Source organism: Cucurbita maxima, unplaced genomic scaffold (assembly GCF_002738345.1).
Source record: "Cucurbita maxima cultivar Rimu unplaced genomic scaffold, Cmax_1.0 Cma_Scf00043, whole genome shotgun sequence".
NCBI lineage: Eukaryota > Viridiplantae > Streptophyta > Magnoliopsida > Cucurbitales > Cucurbitaceae > Cucurbita > Cucurbita maxima.
In genome coordinates, this window is record NW_019272059.1 from 1,068,273 (window position 1) to 1,081,075 (window position 12,803).

Sequence of the window (12,803 nt, forward strand, 5' to 3'; positions counted from 1 at the left end):
AGTTTTATTAATATTAATTTTTATGGTGGGGCAGCATCTTCTCCCACTTCTTCTTCGTCTTCTTCGGCGACGGTCGCCGACGCTGGCCGCCGTCCTCCTTCTTCCTCATCGTTTTCTTTGGTAAAGGTCACCAACGCCGCCACCGTCGTCCTGGCCAGCTGCTTTTCGCCCTTCTCGCCGGTCACTACGGAAAGCTACGCAAAGCTTCGTTCTTCAACGGAAGAGTGGATAGAAGCATCTCCTTCTGAAAGTGACCGGGGATGAGGGTGGCCACAACCAACTTGGCCGGAAAGAGAAAGAAGAAGAAGCGAAGAAGGAGAAGCCACCTCGCAATTTTTTTTATTAAATTAATATGCTTGCCAATTAATAATTAATTATTTTTTTTAAAGAAAAAAAAAAATATATATATATATATATATATATATATATATATAAATATTTTAGATATAAAAAAAATGCATATTTGATCGACACTGTGAACTTCCTCTATGCTGTGAGATTGGGCGGCGGCGGCGGCGGCAAACGGAGGTGATTCCTGTATTCATCCACTCTAATCTCATCTTTTATTTCAATCGCATCTGAAATCCTAGGGTTTTATCTGAAAGTTAATCCATCTTGAATCGGAATTGCGAAAGATGTGGACGTTCACAGCGAGTTTTCAGCAATGTCCGACCTCCTCCATTCCTTTCATTGCCATTTCCTCGCCTTATTATTCATCTTCTTCGTATTCTCGCCTCTGTTCGAAGCCGCCGACGCTTATTTGCTCTGCCGTACAGTCTCAGGTTGAGACTCTTACTGGAACCACACACGGGAGGATCTCCGATAGAACTGAGATTCGATTTGGGTTGCCTAGTAAAGGTCGCATGGCAACCGATACCCTCGACCTTCTCAAGGTACATTCTTCTTCATCCTTTTTATTTTCTTTTTGTGATTTTTCCACTTGTTTGACACTCTTTTTTCTCTCCAGGACTGTCAATTGTCTGTAAAACAAGTCAATCCTCGCCAGTATGTTGCTAATATTCCGCAGGTACTTGCTAATGAATGAGCTTCGATTTTAACAATCAATTTATGTGAAGAATTCTGCATATGTTCTCGTGTATTCATCTTATTTACACATTCATTCTGTTCTCCAACAGTTATCGGCCTTGGAAGTTTGGTTTCAAAGGCCTAAAGACATCGTTCGGAAATTGTTATCTGGAGATCTGGACCTCGGCATCGTGGGTCTCGATACAGCAAGCGAGTATGGACAAGTATGGGTCTCAGTATATAATCAATTCCCCTTCCTCAACTTTTGAATTGGTTCTTTTTTCATTACTTGGAGTAAATTTTGCTTGGCCTATTGCTTCTGATTGTTATTTTCTTCCATAGGGTAGTGAAGATCTTATCGTTGTTCATGAGGCCCTTGAATATGGTGATTGCCGATTGTCGCTTGCTGTAAGTTTTTTTTTACCTTGATATCATCCACGATGAATTTTTTATGTCATGAACTTCTCATCTATTCTCTCATGACACTGCCAACTTATCCTTTCAAACTAGATACCCAAATACGGCATTTTCGAGAACATAAATTCAATCCGGGATCTAGCTCAGATGCCCCAATGGACCGAGGAGAAGCCACTTCGAGTTGCTACTGGCTTTACTTATGTATGGTGTTTTTCTTCATTATCCATCACATCATTGCTTCTTTTTCTTGAAAGTAAAAGATTGTTTCAGTTGGGGTTTGAATGAATTACCAATTGGATATGTTCAATGATGTTCTTTTTCATAGCTCGGCCCCAAATTTCTTAAAGAAAATGGGTTGGAACACGTCAGTTTTTCAACGGCTGATGGAGCATTAGAAGCTGCCCCTGCGGTAATAGTTCTTGATGAAATGTAGAGTTTTTGTCTTGAGTTGGTTGCTGGTTTTCACACTGCTTGTATTCTGCTAATGTCAGATTCAATGCATTGACTGATGCTATTGCGAGTGACCAAACCTTGAAATTTCCTTGTAGCATTTAGTTAAGTTTTTGTAGTAGTTCCTTTTTGGATAAAGTAGCCATTTACTTTAGCATGTCATCACTATAACCATTTACTTTAGCATGTCATCACCATAACAATTTACGTAAACATTGTCGTCACTATAACCGTTTACTTGAAGCATGTTACTATTGTAAGCCATATACATACATATCGGAGTGAAAATGACTACAAGAAAAATGCTTTAAAACAAGCTATCAAAGATAGTAATTGTTTTAGTTGTTCCAAGAACATGTATCATGCGTGTCTCAAGTAACTGATATTTTCCTTATGCAAGTTTGTCTTGTGAAATAGGGTCTATGTTGGGCAAACTTTCAGTTGTCCGGAAACATAATTAATACTAAAATGTAACCTCTGAAAAGCATTTCAATCAGGGATGAAAATGCGTTGTCCCATTTACTATGCTTTATCCCCTTGTTTGCAGCTAGAAAAGATTAATTAGGTCAAACTTCTTGCTGCTAATGTAAGAATTAAGATGTACGATACTAAGATAGATAATGTCGATTCCCTGATAGAACTTGTCAGATCCATGATTGAAGGAGACATAGCAATCTGGACAACCTTCACTGCTTAGTTGTACTTCACTATACTTATAGAACCATGTTTTCCCCCTTTGAAATGCAGATGGGGATAGCTGATGCTATTTTGGACCTTGTTAGTAGCGGGATTACTCTGAAAGAAAACAACTTGAAAGAAATTGAAGGTGGTGTAGTTTTGGAAAGCCAGGTGAACTTCTTTATTGGGTTCTGTCATTCAGTCTTGTAAAACTGAATATCTTTATATCAGATGCTTTCTTACTGCAAAGATAATGTTTTCTAGGCTGTTCTTCTTGCCAGCCGAAAGTCCTTGCTTCAAAGAAAAGGTGCTTTAGACACAACCCATGAAATTCTTGAAAGACTGGAGGCACATCTAAGGGCTGTTGGTCAGTTCACGGTGAGTTGTTGTCTGGTTTGTGATCAATATTCCTTTTCCTTCTGAGCTTGATATTATCATGCTCTAACTGGCAGGTGACTGCAAATCTAAGAGGAAGTAGTGCACAAGAAGTCGCAGAGCGCGTTTTAAGTCAACCATCATTGTCTGGGTTGCAGGTGGAAGCAATTCTTTCATAACACCACAATAGAAAAGGGGGAAAAAGAATAATTCTTTAGAAAGTGAAAGTACATTTTTGCGTATCATGTTTTCTTATTTACATTTTGGTAAATACAGGGCCCTACTGTGAGTCCAGTTTTCTGCAAACGTGATGGGAAGGTAGTAGCTGATTACTACGCCATTGTCATATGTGTCCCCAAAAATTTCCTCTACAAGTCGGTTCAGCAGCTGAGAGCGGTAAGCCATTAGCTTTTGTCTTTTACAATTATTATCCCCAACTTACAAAAACAATGTTCTTAACTTCATCTCTTCCGTCCTTTAATCCCGTTATCAACTGCCTTGCCACACACACACGACACTAATTATAGTTTCTCACGTGGAACCATTTGGTGCAGATTGGAGGAAGTGGGGTTCTAGTATCTCCTCTGACATACATTTTTGACGAAGAAACTCCCAGATGGAATAATCTTCTCAAAGAACTTGGGCTGTAGTCATTACTACCAGACATGTAATGCATGAGATGAGAGCGAGTTTATAAAAGGTATCCTATCCTGTTTCTAGTGACCTTAGCAAGAGTACTTCCACTTCCTCTTCCACTTCATCTTCCTCCGACATATCCATCAAACTTGAGTTATTTATGTGTGAATCCTGAACCAGATTCTCTAAGCAGCTTTTGTGTGATTCGTATTCTCGTAAACGTTTTGCGCATTCATCCTTGGCCGTCTCAAATGTATTGTTCTGTTTTGTTTCTTGATTCTATTATTCGTATTACCTGTTTTTTTTCTTTCTCAAGGATGGGAGGGAGGAACATTTGGTTATTTGAAATGGTATTTTCAATATTCAGAATTTGATATCTCACAAACACATGAAAATGTGTCTATATATATTTTAAACATGTAGAGCTCTTTTGAGTTTCGAGTTCTAAATATCTGAATTAAAGGAATATTAGTATATTGCTAATTTCAATGGCCTAATTGGATCGAGACTGATATATATACATATCAAACAACAAAAATATGTCATTCCTTGTAAAAAATAGAACGCATACAACATAATCGTTTACGTTGAATATACAACCCTCAGCCTACTAGCAAATGAAAACGAAGATGGTAGGGCGACGACACTCACATAAACTTCTGGAGGACCAAATGAAAGAATTGGCTGCCTGGTTTTGTAAACTACAACCTCTGAACATTACATAGCAGCAACAATGACCAAAGAGATACATATAGAATGAAAAAGGAAAAAAAAATCAATCTTCAGGCAGCAGCACAATTGAATGGCAATAACTATTGATATGTTCATCAATGGCATATATCAAAATGCCAACAGATTTTCGGGCCCGACCAAGAGACACGAGTACAACCATAATTTCTTTTACGGGAAAATAGATGGGGAAACGTAGATATGACCTCGATTCATTCGCTAGAACAAATCGGCTTTCTTCTTGTGCATGTCTTGCTTCCATTTTGGCAACTTGTAGAATGCCTCTTTTGTTGTTCCAAATATAGTTTGGAACTCTTCATCAGACAGATAGGCCTAAGACAACATGCCCAAACTGTTGGCACAACCAAACGAAAATATACATATTAACTCAGTAAGAGAACAATACAAAGCATACCTCTCTCTTTTTGAGGTCGATTCCAGTTACTGGATTATCAGATTTGGCCTTCAGTCGATCGTAACCGAAAACAGACAAACTTTTGTCACTGCCATTCTCCTCCTGCAGGCTTTCTTGATTTACATCTGCATCGTCGGGATTGTTTCCCGATGCAGGCGTGATTTCCCCTGGTTCCTTATGTTCCAAGACTTCTTCAGGACTCTCTATTTGTTGTATGACATCATCATGTTTTTCTTCAGCTGTCATTGTTTAATGCCACCATATTTAGCCCTTCCATATTCATCTAAGAGAAAAGAATGGTAAAAGTGTTCTTGCCTGGGATGTTACTCTCTGGAGGGGGACTGCCATTAGATGAATCATTGGCGCTTTTCTTTTCAGCAGTAAGAACAGAAGAAAGAGCAGCTACTGCTGCTGCCCTTTGTGAGCCCTTCCCCCTGCCCGATACTCTCGAAGCAGAAGTTGTCTTTTCAGGCGACGACTTAAAAGCCGAGGTCAAGGCAGCTAGAGCTTCAGCTCTTTGTCTAGGACCACTTCCAGGGCTGGATCCATTGGACTTGTCAGAACTCTGCTAAGGAAACAAATATATAGTTTATCAACATTGACAACACCAAAAAACTTAGGTAGTCCATAACAAGTGTGGTGTGACATTTACCAAATGGGTGGATTTATCTGCAGATGGTTTAAATGCAGACGATAAAGCAGCTAAAGCCGAAGCTCTCTGCGTCGGTCCTCCTTGGTTTCCGTTGGACTTTTCCTATCTCAACAAGAGTATCAAATTTAAGTCACCTTGCCATCTAATGAACAGATAGTCACAACATTTTGCACCAGAATCGACATATCTCGTAAGGTCTTATATTCGTCATAAGCTCATTATCAAGAACAGGAACCTCTTTTTAAGTAGAAGTTAGAGGAAGTTGATTTACCTCCACAATATGTCCAAGGCCAAAGAGTAAAGTCACCTTCTTTTGGAACGAGTTCCCTTGAACCTGCAATAACCGAACGAAAATGATCATATCTGAAAAACGTACTTATCAACAGCATAACATATATTATATATAGGATTAAGCAAAAGCCGAGTGAACATAGTTTGAGCACATACAAGAGCCTTAGTATTATCCCACGAAAAGTATGTCGTGAAGAAGCATGGCTCGTTTCCTTCAGAGACTTTATATAACGGCACATTAGGAGGCAATCCCTCTAGAGATGCAGCCATCTCCACATATTTCTGGAGGAAAAAATGGAAGTAATAAGAAAGAAAGCAAATTATTTAGAGCAAGTGTAACACAATATAGTCCTGCAACTCGTACCTGACCAATTTCCCAAGCATTTTGCTTTTCTTTGGGGTCGACAGATTGACCGATCCAAATAAACACTTCAGCTTGAGTATCAAGTATCAAGATGTCCTCCGTCAACAGATCATCCTGAGAGAAGTTGTAAATTTCCTCTACCTGCACATGGTAAATATGAGATCATAACACTGCATATGGTTAACTTCTACATTAACAAGGAATTCAAATATTCACCTGGAACTTTCCTGTAAGGGCAAATGCACCAAAATTGAAGCAGTCAAAACAAACAGTCAGCAACGATAGCAGTTGAATACCGAATGAGATAATTTCATGTAACTTAGAATTGAACATATGTCACCTCTACTGGTCGAAATCGCGTACAAGTGGGGGTCCCTAACGATTTCCTGAGATGCTTTTTTACTGTTGTAACTTTGTTTCCCTCCAAGTGCAAACCAGAAGGTTGAACTCTCTGTTCCTTCCTTGGCATGTTTCAAAGCAACTCCTGGCTGTATCAGGAAGAAAATAAATAAACGTTTGAACAATTTAGCTCAAGTTAGCTCAGGTTCTGAGATCTTCCTACCACTATGTGTCAGACATAAACACATGGTCGAAACCCAAAGTTTCGGCGTGCTACATGCACAGGAAACTCGTATCCATCAATATATATATATATCTTTGAGACCTTACCTTTAGAAACTCTGCAACTTTTGCAGCTAACTGTTGCTGATCGAATGTACTTTGGTTTCCATGCCATGAAAAAACAGAAGAGCCAGATTGCAGGACAAAACACTCGGTCGAGTTCAAAGAGGTCGCAACCTGATTTACAAATGCATATGGTTTATTCACACACATATATTCCAAAACCTCAAGAAGGCAGATTAAGACGTTCAAAAAGGCATAAATCACACCTAACAGAAAAAAAAAAAAAAAAAAAAAAACGCCAGAAACATACACCATCAACTTGCACTGCTTTATTGTTGTGAACGGATGTTTGCGATATCCGAATAAGAGCAACAGAATCGACCGTGTAGGTTTCATCTGTCAGAGCTTTATCTGCTATGACTTTCTTGTAGCCAGAGCTCAAGCCACCCTACAGCAGAATTCATCAGAAACTTGTAAAATTATGACGTGATTCGAATTATAAAAGAGATGAAAAGTTAAGAAATAAGGTTTTTAGAAGACTACCCACCTTGAGAACCACCATAGGTTGAAAGAGAGCAATGAACTGAGGTGGTTCTTTGCCTTGGAATATGCGACCCTGCAAGAAAATACATGATAAGGAAATTCTCAAAGGTATAAACTATTTTGATATCTATTTCGTATGTTTTTGCTACCTGAACAGGTCTCCCTTTCAGCGAGTTGGACATTGTATTAGTTAACCGCATAGCCATCTTCTGATCTTCCTGAGGTTTTAAATATATAGAAAATGGTTTAATAGCTATAGATTAACGAACATGTATTTGTAAGTACAAATGCACACAAATATGTTACGACTGTAACGACCCAAGCCCATCGCTAGCAGATATTGTCCTCTTTGGATTTTCCCTTCCAGGCTTCCTCTCAAGAGGACAATATCTGACAGCGGTAGGCTTCGATTGTGACACAGACATTGAAATCTGAGGTTAATGACGAAACATCCCACACTTTCCATATGGTTACAAGCACTTATTTCTCTATAGGAAACAAGATCAACAGGAAATTAAGAACATAGCAGATAAAGCTCTGGTTATGTTTGTGCGTGTGTGTGCGTGTGCGTGTTTGCGTGGCAAGTACACCACCATATTAGAAGTCACGCACCACGTAGGTTACATAGTTAAATGTTTTTCAAAATGATAACTGACCTCAATGCTATCCTTTCCAAACCAAGAACACAAGAAATAATCTTCTTTCCTCTCACCAGAGTGGTAGGTGTAAAGAATGATGTAGCAGTCTCCGCTATAAAATTTACCGATATCCTCCACGAGCAATGGAGTTTTGGCACTGCCATTGATTCGCCATACCTGGAGAACGAAAACCATCAAGAACCCAGTTGAACAATCAAACTAATCTAGCCATTTCAAGCAACCAAAACCGAGTATCATTCAAACCTCCATTTTTCCACCTCCCTCCAGCAATGGTGGAACTTCTTCATTCACAGGTGCACTTTTTGTTAATCCCTTCAGACCAAGACCTTGTTGCTTCAATAGAGCTGTTTGTAAAACAAGTACCATAGTAAACAATACTTGTAAAGCAAAAGGAAAACCAAACTCATTTGATCCAATTAGATGAGGTAACTACCAGCTACTTTTCCCCTTCCTTCCTCAGCACCTGTAGTCACCGATCCAACTGGCCAGGACCCGAAGTTGGACTTAAAAGAGTGCGTTTCATAACCTTGGATAACCCGTGTCACACGTGTTGACTTTGGCCTACACTGGCTGGCAATAAATTCCTGAAAATAAAGTATTGTATTGATACGTCCCGTACATAACTTTAATTACTTGAAATTTTGGCACAGTGGCGTACCTCAGCTACTTGAATCGCTGCTTTTCGCTCTTCTACTTGCGTCACTCTTCCAACCCAAACGAATACTTCAGCACCACAGTCCAACAGATAGCACTTGTTATTTTCCAGTAAGGATTTCGATAGCTCGCCATCGACAACTTTTACTTCTCCACCATCGATGCTACAGAAACCGTTGAGAGAAGTTAGAAATACGTGCCTCCACGTATAAGAAAGATTCTTATAAATATTAAACCGAACAGGAAGAGCAAAAATCTTCTCATTGGAGGAATGCTGGAAAGAAGTATCATCTAATAGTAATCAAGGAATGCCAACACATACCTGTGAAGCTTAGCAAGAGCGGGTTCTGGAATGATATCGTCTTCACTAGCAACTTTCTTTCCAATGGGTGCAAAGCCACCAAATAGGACCCAAAATTCGCCCGAGTCGGACTCAGTATCCAACTTCCCATCATCTAGTACATTCAAAAGGACGTCGACTCAATGCATTGCAATGTGGAAACATAATTGAAAACACCAAGGGTTGACTTTAAACAGGGGGAGGGTCAGAACAATTAGTGTATCTTCTGCTCTTACCAACAATAGCAACATCGCACTTCCCCTCATGATTTCTATCCTTCAAGAATTGAACCACTTCCAAAGCTTTTGCCCTCTCCTGGATATTGGAATTTGCACCATTGAACTGAAATATCTTGCTCTCTGTGTCTAAGATGAACACGTCATCGTGATTCAACGATGAACGAGCGAAAGGAACCTGGATAAACCAAATGCAAAAATAAGCGTCAGTAACTCCATGTCTCTGGAAGAAACAATGTTGAATACATAAACTCCTGAAAAGAAAAGTTGCCTGTTTCATTCGGACAACTCGCTTTCCTCTACAGATATACAACTGTGTTTCAAATTTTTCTTCCTCGGGTTTCTTAAATCCAGATGCAACACCTCCCTCCAATGGTATGATACAAGGTTTGAAGTATGACAAAAACTTTTCTGATTCGTGCCCTTGGATTTCTCTGTGTTGCACTGCTCGTCCTCCAAGTGATGCATCGAGCTCCACAGTTTTAATAGCTGCAGTTCCTGCTTCATCCTAATGTAAAACCAAAACAAAAGTATGTTTCACTTTCAGTTCTCAATGAGGAAAATAGGCAGAGAAAGAATACCTGACTAGTATCTCTTCCAATCCAAAAGTGTATATCATAGAGGTAAGAACCACCTTTGCCTTGTGTTGTCTGCATAAAAAGTAAAGAGCTTGTAAAACAACATTCTGAAAGTTCCTCTCCTAAACAAATTAAACAAATGTCTGAGCTCAAAAACAAGACAAATGGCGACCCTCAGCTCATGTCTCCAAACATCAGACGAGCATTATATGTCCTGTTTGGAACATTCAAGTTGTCTTTTTGCTGATAGAATTATTACGACACGCCCGCATTAAAGACGAGATAAACTAAAAAAGAAATACCTGCAATATTATGTAACTATCCCCCATGTAAAATTTCCCATAGTCGGACTTCTGCAACGGAATAGGCTGAAAGTTTTCAATCCGCCAGATTTCTGTCCCACTAAGAGAAATTAAGTTGAACATCTTAAAGTTTTGAGACATAATCTATAAATATATATAGATGAATCAATCAAGAATTTCATCACATACAAGCAACTAAAGCTCTGATCTCAAATGAATTACAGAAATTTTCTAACTTTTCTAAGGATACACTCTCTGTCCAACTGTCTGAAATGCAGGATCCAAGGCTTTGGCAGAGGTAGACATTGGAAAATATTTCTCTGCTACTGTCTCCTTAGCTGCTAGAGAAACTAACAGTTTTTAAATTATTGTATCTGATGTCGGATATGCCACGAGAACTCACTGCAAGAAGAGCGAAAATGAGGCGTGTCAATAAATCAGTGGAAACCCAGCATAGGAACAAGTAAATGAGAGATACATGAACAGAATTTAAATTTCAAAGCAGTCGAGATAAACGATGCAGTCTAGTTGAACGCTCGTTAATCGAAATGTTATATCATAATGATCTTTAAGATTAAGCCAGCTGCTGTAATCCAGAGCTCAGATGAGGAAGAACATTCCAGAACACAAATCTCTCTATTAATCCAAAGGATGAACAATTCCACCATTACAAACATCACAAACCTTACAAGTAAACAATCTTGTAATGTTGATTAGTACCACATTCTATCCCGCCCAATTTTCTCTTATAATGAGTGAATAAAGAACAAATTGCAATGCTCAAGATCCTCCATACCAATTACCACAGATCATATCCAATATCCTTGAACATTGTAATTAAAGAGTGATCTAAGGAGAGTGATTATGTTAAGCCATCATCTCGCAGTAACAATTCGCCAAATCACCAGATTTTCCCCAAAATGGTGACTGAACTACACAATACACAGTAAGAACACATCCAAACGATATACACCAAGTCCAAAACACTTCCAAATCACCATTGATTAAAAAAGAAACAAAATGGGGAAGTCCCGCGAACCAATCAGATCAAATCATCGATTGAATCTAGACCAGATATGTACAACAAGAACAGGGACAAACAATCAAACCCAGAACGAAAAAACCAAAAAACACCCAGATCAAAAAGAAAAATCACATGGGGTTAACGATCAAAGACAAGATCAACGAAAAACGCAGCGCAATGGAATGGATTCAGCTGATCCGAAAACAGCAAAACAGCTGCCTGCCCGGAGATCTCTCGCACCCTCTACAAATGAAGAGTGGAGGGAAGAGAAATTATTAGGAAATAGAAGAAAGTGGAATGGTGGAAGGACGAGGGCGCAGAGCTGGCAATAAAGAAAGATATAGAAGATAGTTGGGAAAAAGAAAAGTGGGAATTATTGCTGTATGTGTCTGTTTTTTCTTTTCTCTCTCCTCTCTCTACAACTTTTCAGCCTTTTGAGATTGGTATTCAGGCGAGTGAGAGAGATATCAAAGTTGGGCTGGGTCCGACCGGTTGACAAGCTCGTTTATTCAAGGGAAGGGATCTGTTGGCGGTGGCACCGCCCAAATTGGGCTCTGTTTTTTCTTCGACACCTTTTTTCACGATTTGTCCAGTTTAGCAATCGCTCAAATCAATTTGAACAATTGGGTTTGAAACTTCTTGGGAATAAAGATTGAAAAGACAAAGCTTTGACAAAACCCATCATTCAAATGGTAAGAATGTGAAGCTAATTTTCATGTTTTTTTGTTGGGGATAAAGTATGAACTCGTTATGCAGGGTTTTGTGTTATACTATGTTAAGTTGACTTCCAATTTTACTTCAAAGTCATGCTTAAAAGAACTGTTTAGAGAGACAGTTGACGAATCTCTTTACAGATAAGGCTCATAATATTAATAGTAAATTGGATTGAAAAGGACTGAAAAGTTATTTTTATTGAATAACCTCTCCATATTATATTAATCACATTAAATAATCTCTTCAACTTAAAATAATCTCTTCAACTTAAAATAATCTCTCCAACTTAAAAAAAAATTAGTATCCCAACGACGAGGAAGACCACTATTGTTGGTCAAAATTGATTTACATGACATGATTTGTACACCATATGAAATCTCCATGCTCATCCATCCTTACACCAACTTACTATTTAACAAGTTTTTCATATGGTTCGTTTTAGCTCGTATACTAGGGAGAGGTTTCCACAACTTTTATAAGAAATGTTTCGTTCCCTTCTTCAACGATGTGTGACCTCATGATCCACCCCTAGTAGACGCGTGGTTAGAAAGAGGAACGAAGTATTTCTTATAAGGATGTGAAAACCTTTTTCTAGTAGACACGTTTTAAAATCGTGAGGCTGACAGCTATACTTAACGAAAGCAGACAATATTTACTAGCAGTGGGTTTTCCCAGCATCTCCTGACACATAATCTCATTACTTACTTTTGGCTTCGGTGAGTGCAAACTATATCCTCACTTACATGCATCTTACGAAAATTTTCCAGAGATAATCTATCATAAAATTGCTCAGGCAAAAGACACTTAACCGTGAAAGTGCACCTTGTTCGTATGTGTAGTGACTTCAATTCTTTCGAGTCTTTCTTAGTCATCACCCTGTCTTTAAGATCGCTCGTATGGTCTTGGTTCATTCATATTTTACTCGAATGCCATAATACGTTTAACTTTTCGAGTTAGAGAGGCGTAAGAAAAAGGAGGGAAAGGGAAGAAGACAAGAGGGGCATTGCAGCCTAAAAAACAAACAATGAAACACAGATGGCAGAGAACCGCGGGTGAGGAACAGAGTCGGTTCAGGTTGTTCTACTCCTTTAATTAA

General features: G+C 38.9%; 2 protein-coding genes across 4 annotated transcripts; one reads left to right on the top strand and one right to left on the bottom strand.

Moving 5' to 3' along the window:
* The first annotated feature begins 449 nt into the window (after positions 1-449).
* On the top strand, positions 450-3,948 carry LOC111470047 (ATP phosphoribosyltransferase 1, chloroplastic-like). Of its 2 annotated transcripts, XM_023115513.1 has the most exons (12): positions 450-528; positions 606-893; positions 968-1,027; positions 1,137-1,250; positions 1,369-1,434; positions 1,537-1,644; positions 1,769-1,852; positions 2,641-2,742; positions 2,836-2,949; positions 3,024-3,104; positions 3,223-3,342; positions 3,501-3,948. In XM_023115513.1, the coding sequence occupies exons 2-12, from the start codon at positions 636-638 to the stop codon at positions 3,594-3,596; spliced, it is 1,203 nt and encodes a 400-aa protein (XP_022971281.1). In that variant the 5' UTR covers positions 450-528; positions 606-635; the 3' UTR covers positions 3,597-3,948. The 2 variants fall into 2 exon arrangements, with proteins under 2 accessions (XP_022971281.1, XP_022971280.1); XM_023115512.1 differs by having other exon boundaries at positions 450-893.
* Positions 3,949-4,098: 150 nt separating this feature from the next.
* On the bottom strand, positions 4,099-11,666 carry LOC111470046 (villin-3-like). 2 transcript variants are annotated; one of them, XM_023115510.1, is made up of 24 exons: positions 11,126-11,666; positions 10,220-10,371; positions 9,970-10,069; positions 9,671-9,739; positions 9,361-9,597; positions 9,090-9,267; positions 8,836-8,968; positions 8,518-8,677; positions 8,293-8,443; positions 8,103-8,203; positions 7,857-8,015; positions 7,350-7,418; positions 7,205-7,273; positions 6,968-7,105; positions 6,703-6,831; positions 6,374-6,521; positions 6,250-6,260; positions 6,034-6,174; positions 5,826-5,951; positions 5,650-5,712; positions 5,379-5,480; positions 5,042-5,294; positions 4,727-4,965; positions 4,099-4,644 (listed from the first exon to the last, which is right to left on the bottom strand). In XM_023115510.1, exons 2-24 carry the CDS (start codon positions 10,273-10,275, stop codon positions 4,531-4,533), a joined length of 2,946 nt encoding a protein of 981 aa, XP_022971278.1. In that variant the 5' UTR covers positions 10,276-10,371; positions 11,126-11,666; the 3' UTR covers positions 4,099-4,530. The 2 variants fall into 2 exon arrangements, with proteins under 2 accessions (XP_022971278.1, XP_022971279.1); XM_023115511.1 differs by having other exon boundaries at positions 5,042-5,291; positions 11,126-11,664.
* Positions 11,667-12,803: the final 1,137 nt, after the last annotated feature.

Bases quoted from the DNA above. Each gene is read 5' to 3' on its own strand.
- LOC111470047 (XM_023115512.1), top strand. From the start codon at position 636: ATGTGGACGTTCACAGCGAGTTTTCAGCAATGTCCGACCTCCTCCATT. The intron at 1,645-1,768 runs GTATGGTGTTTT...TCTTTTTCATAG, and splicing joins TTGCTACTGGCTTTACTTAT to CTCGGCCCCAAATTTCTTAA. The intron at 2,950-3,023 runs GTGAGTTGTTGT...TCTAACTGGCAG, and splicing joins GGGCTGTTGGTCAGTTCACG to GTGACTGCAAATCTAAGAGG.
- LOC111470046 (XM_023115510.1), bottom strand. From the start codon at position 10,275: ATGTCTACCTCTGCCAAAGCCTTGGATCCTGCATTTCAGACAGTTGGA. The intron at 8,444-8,517 runs GTACGCCACTGT...CTTTATTTTCAG, and splicing joins CAGCGATTCAAGTAGCTGAG to GAATTTATTGCCAGCCAGTG. The intron at 5,295-5,378 runs GTAAATGTCACA...TTGTTTCCTTAG, and splicing joins CAGATAAATCCACCCATTTG to CAGAGTTCTGACAAGTCCAA.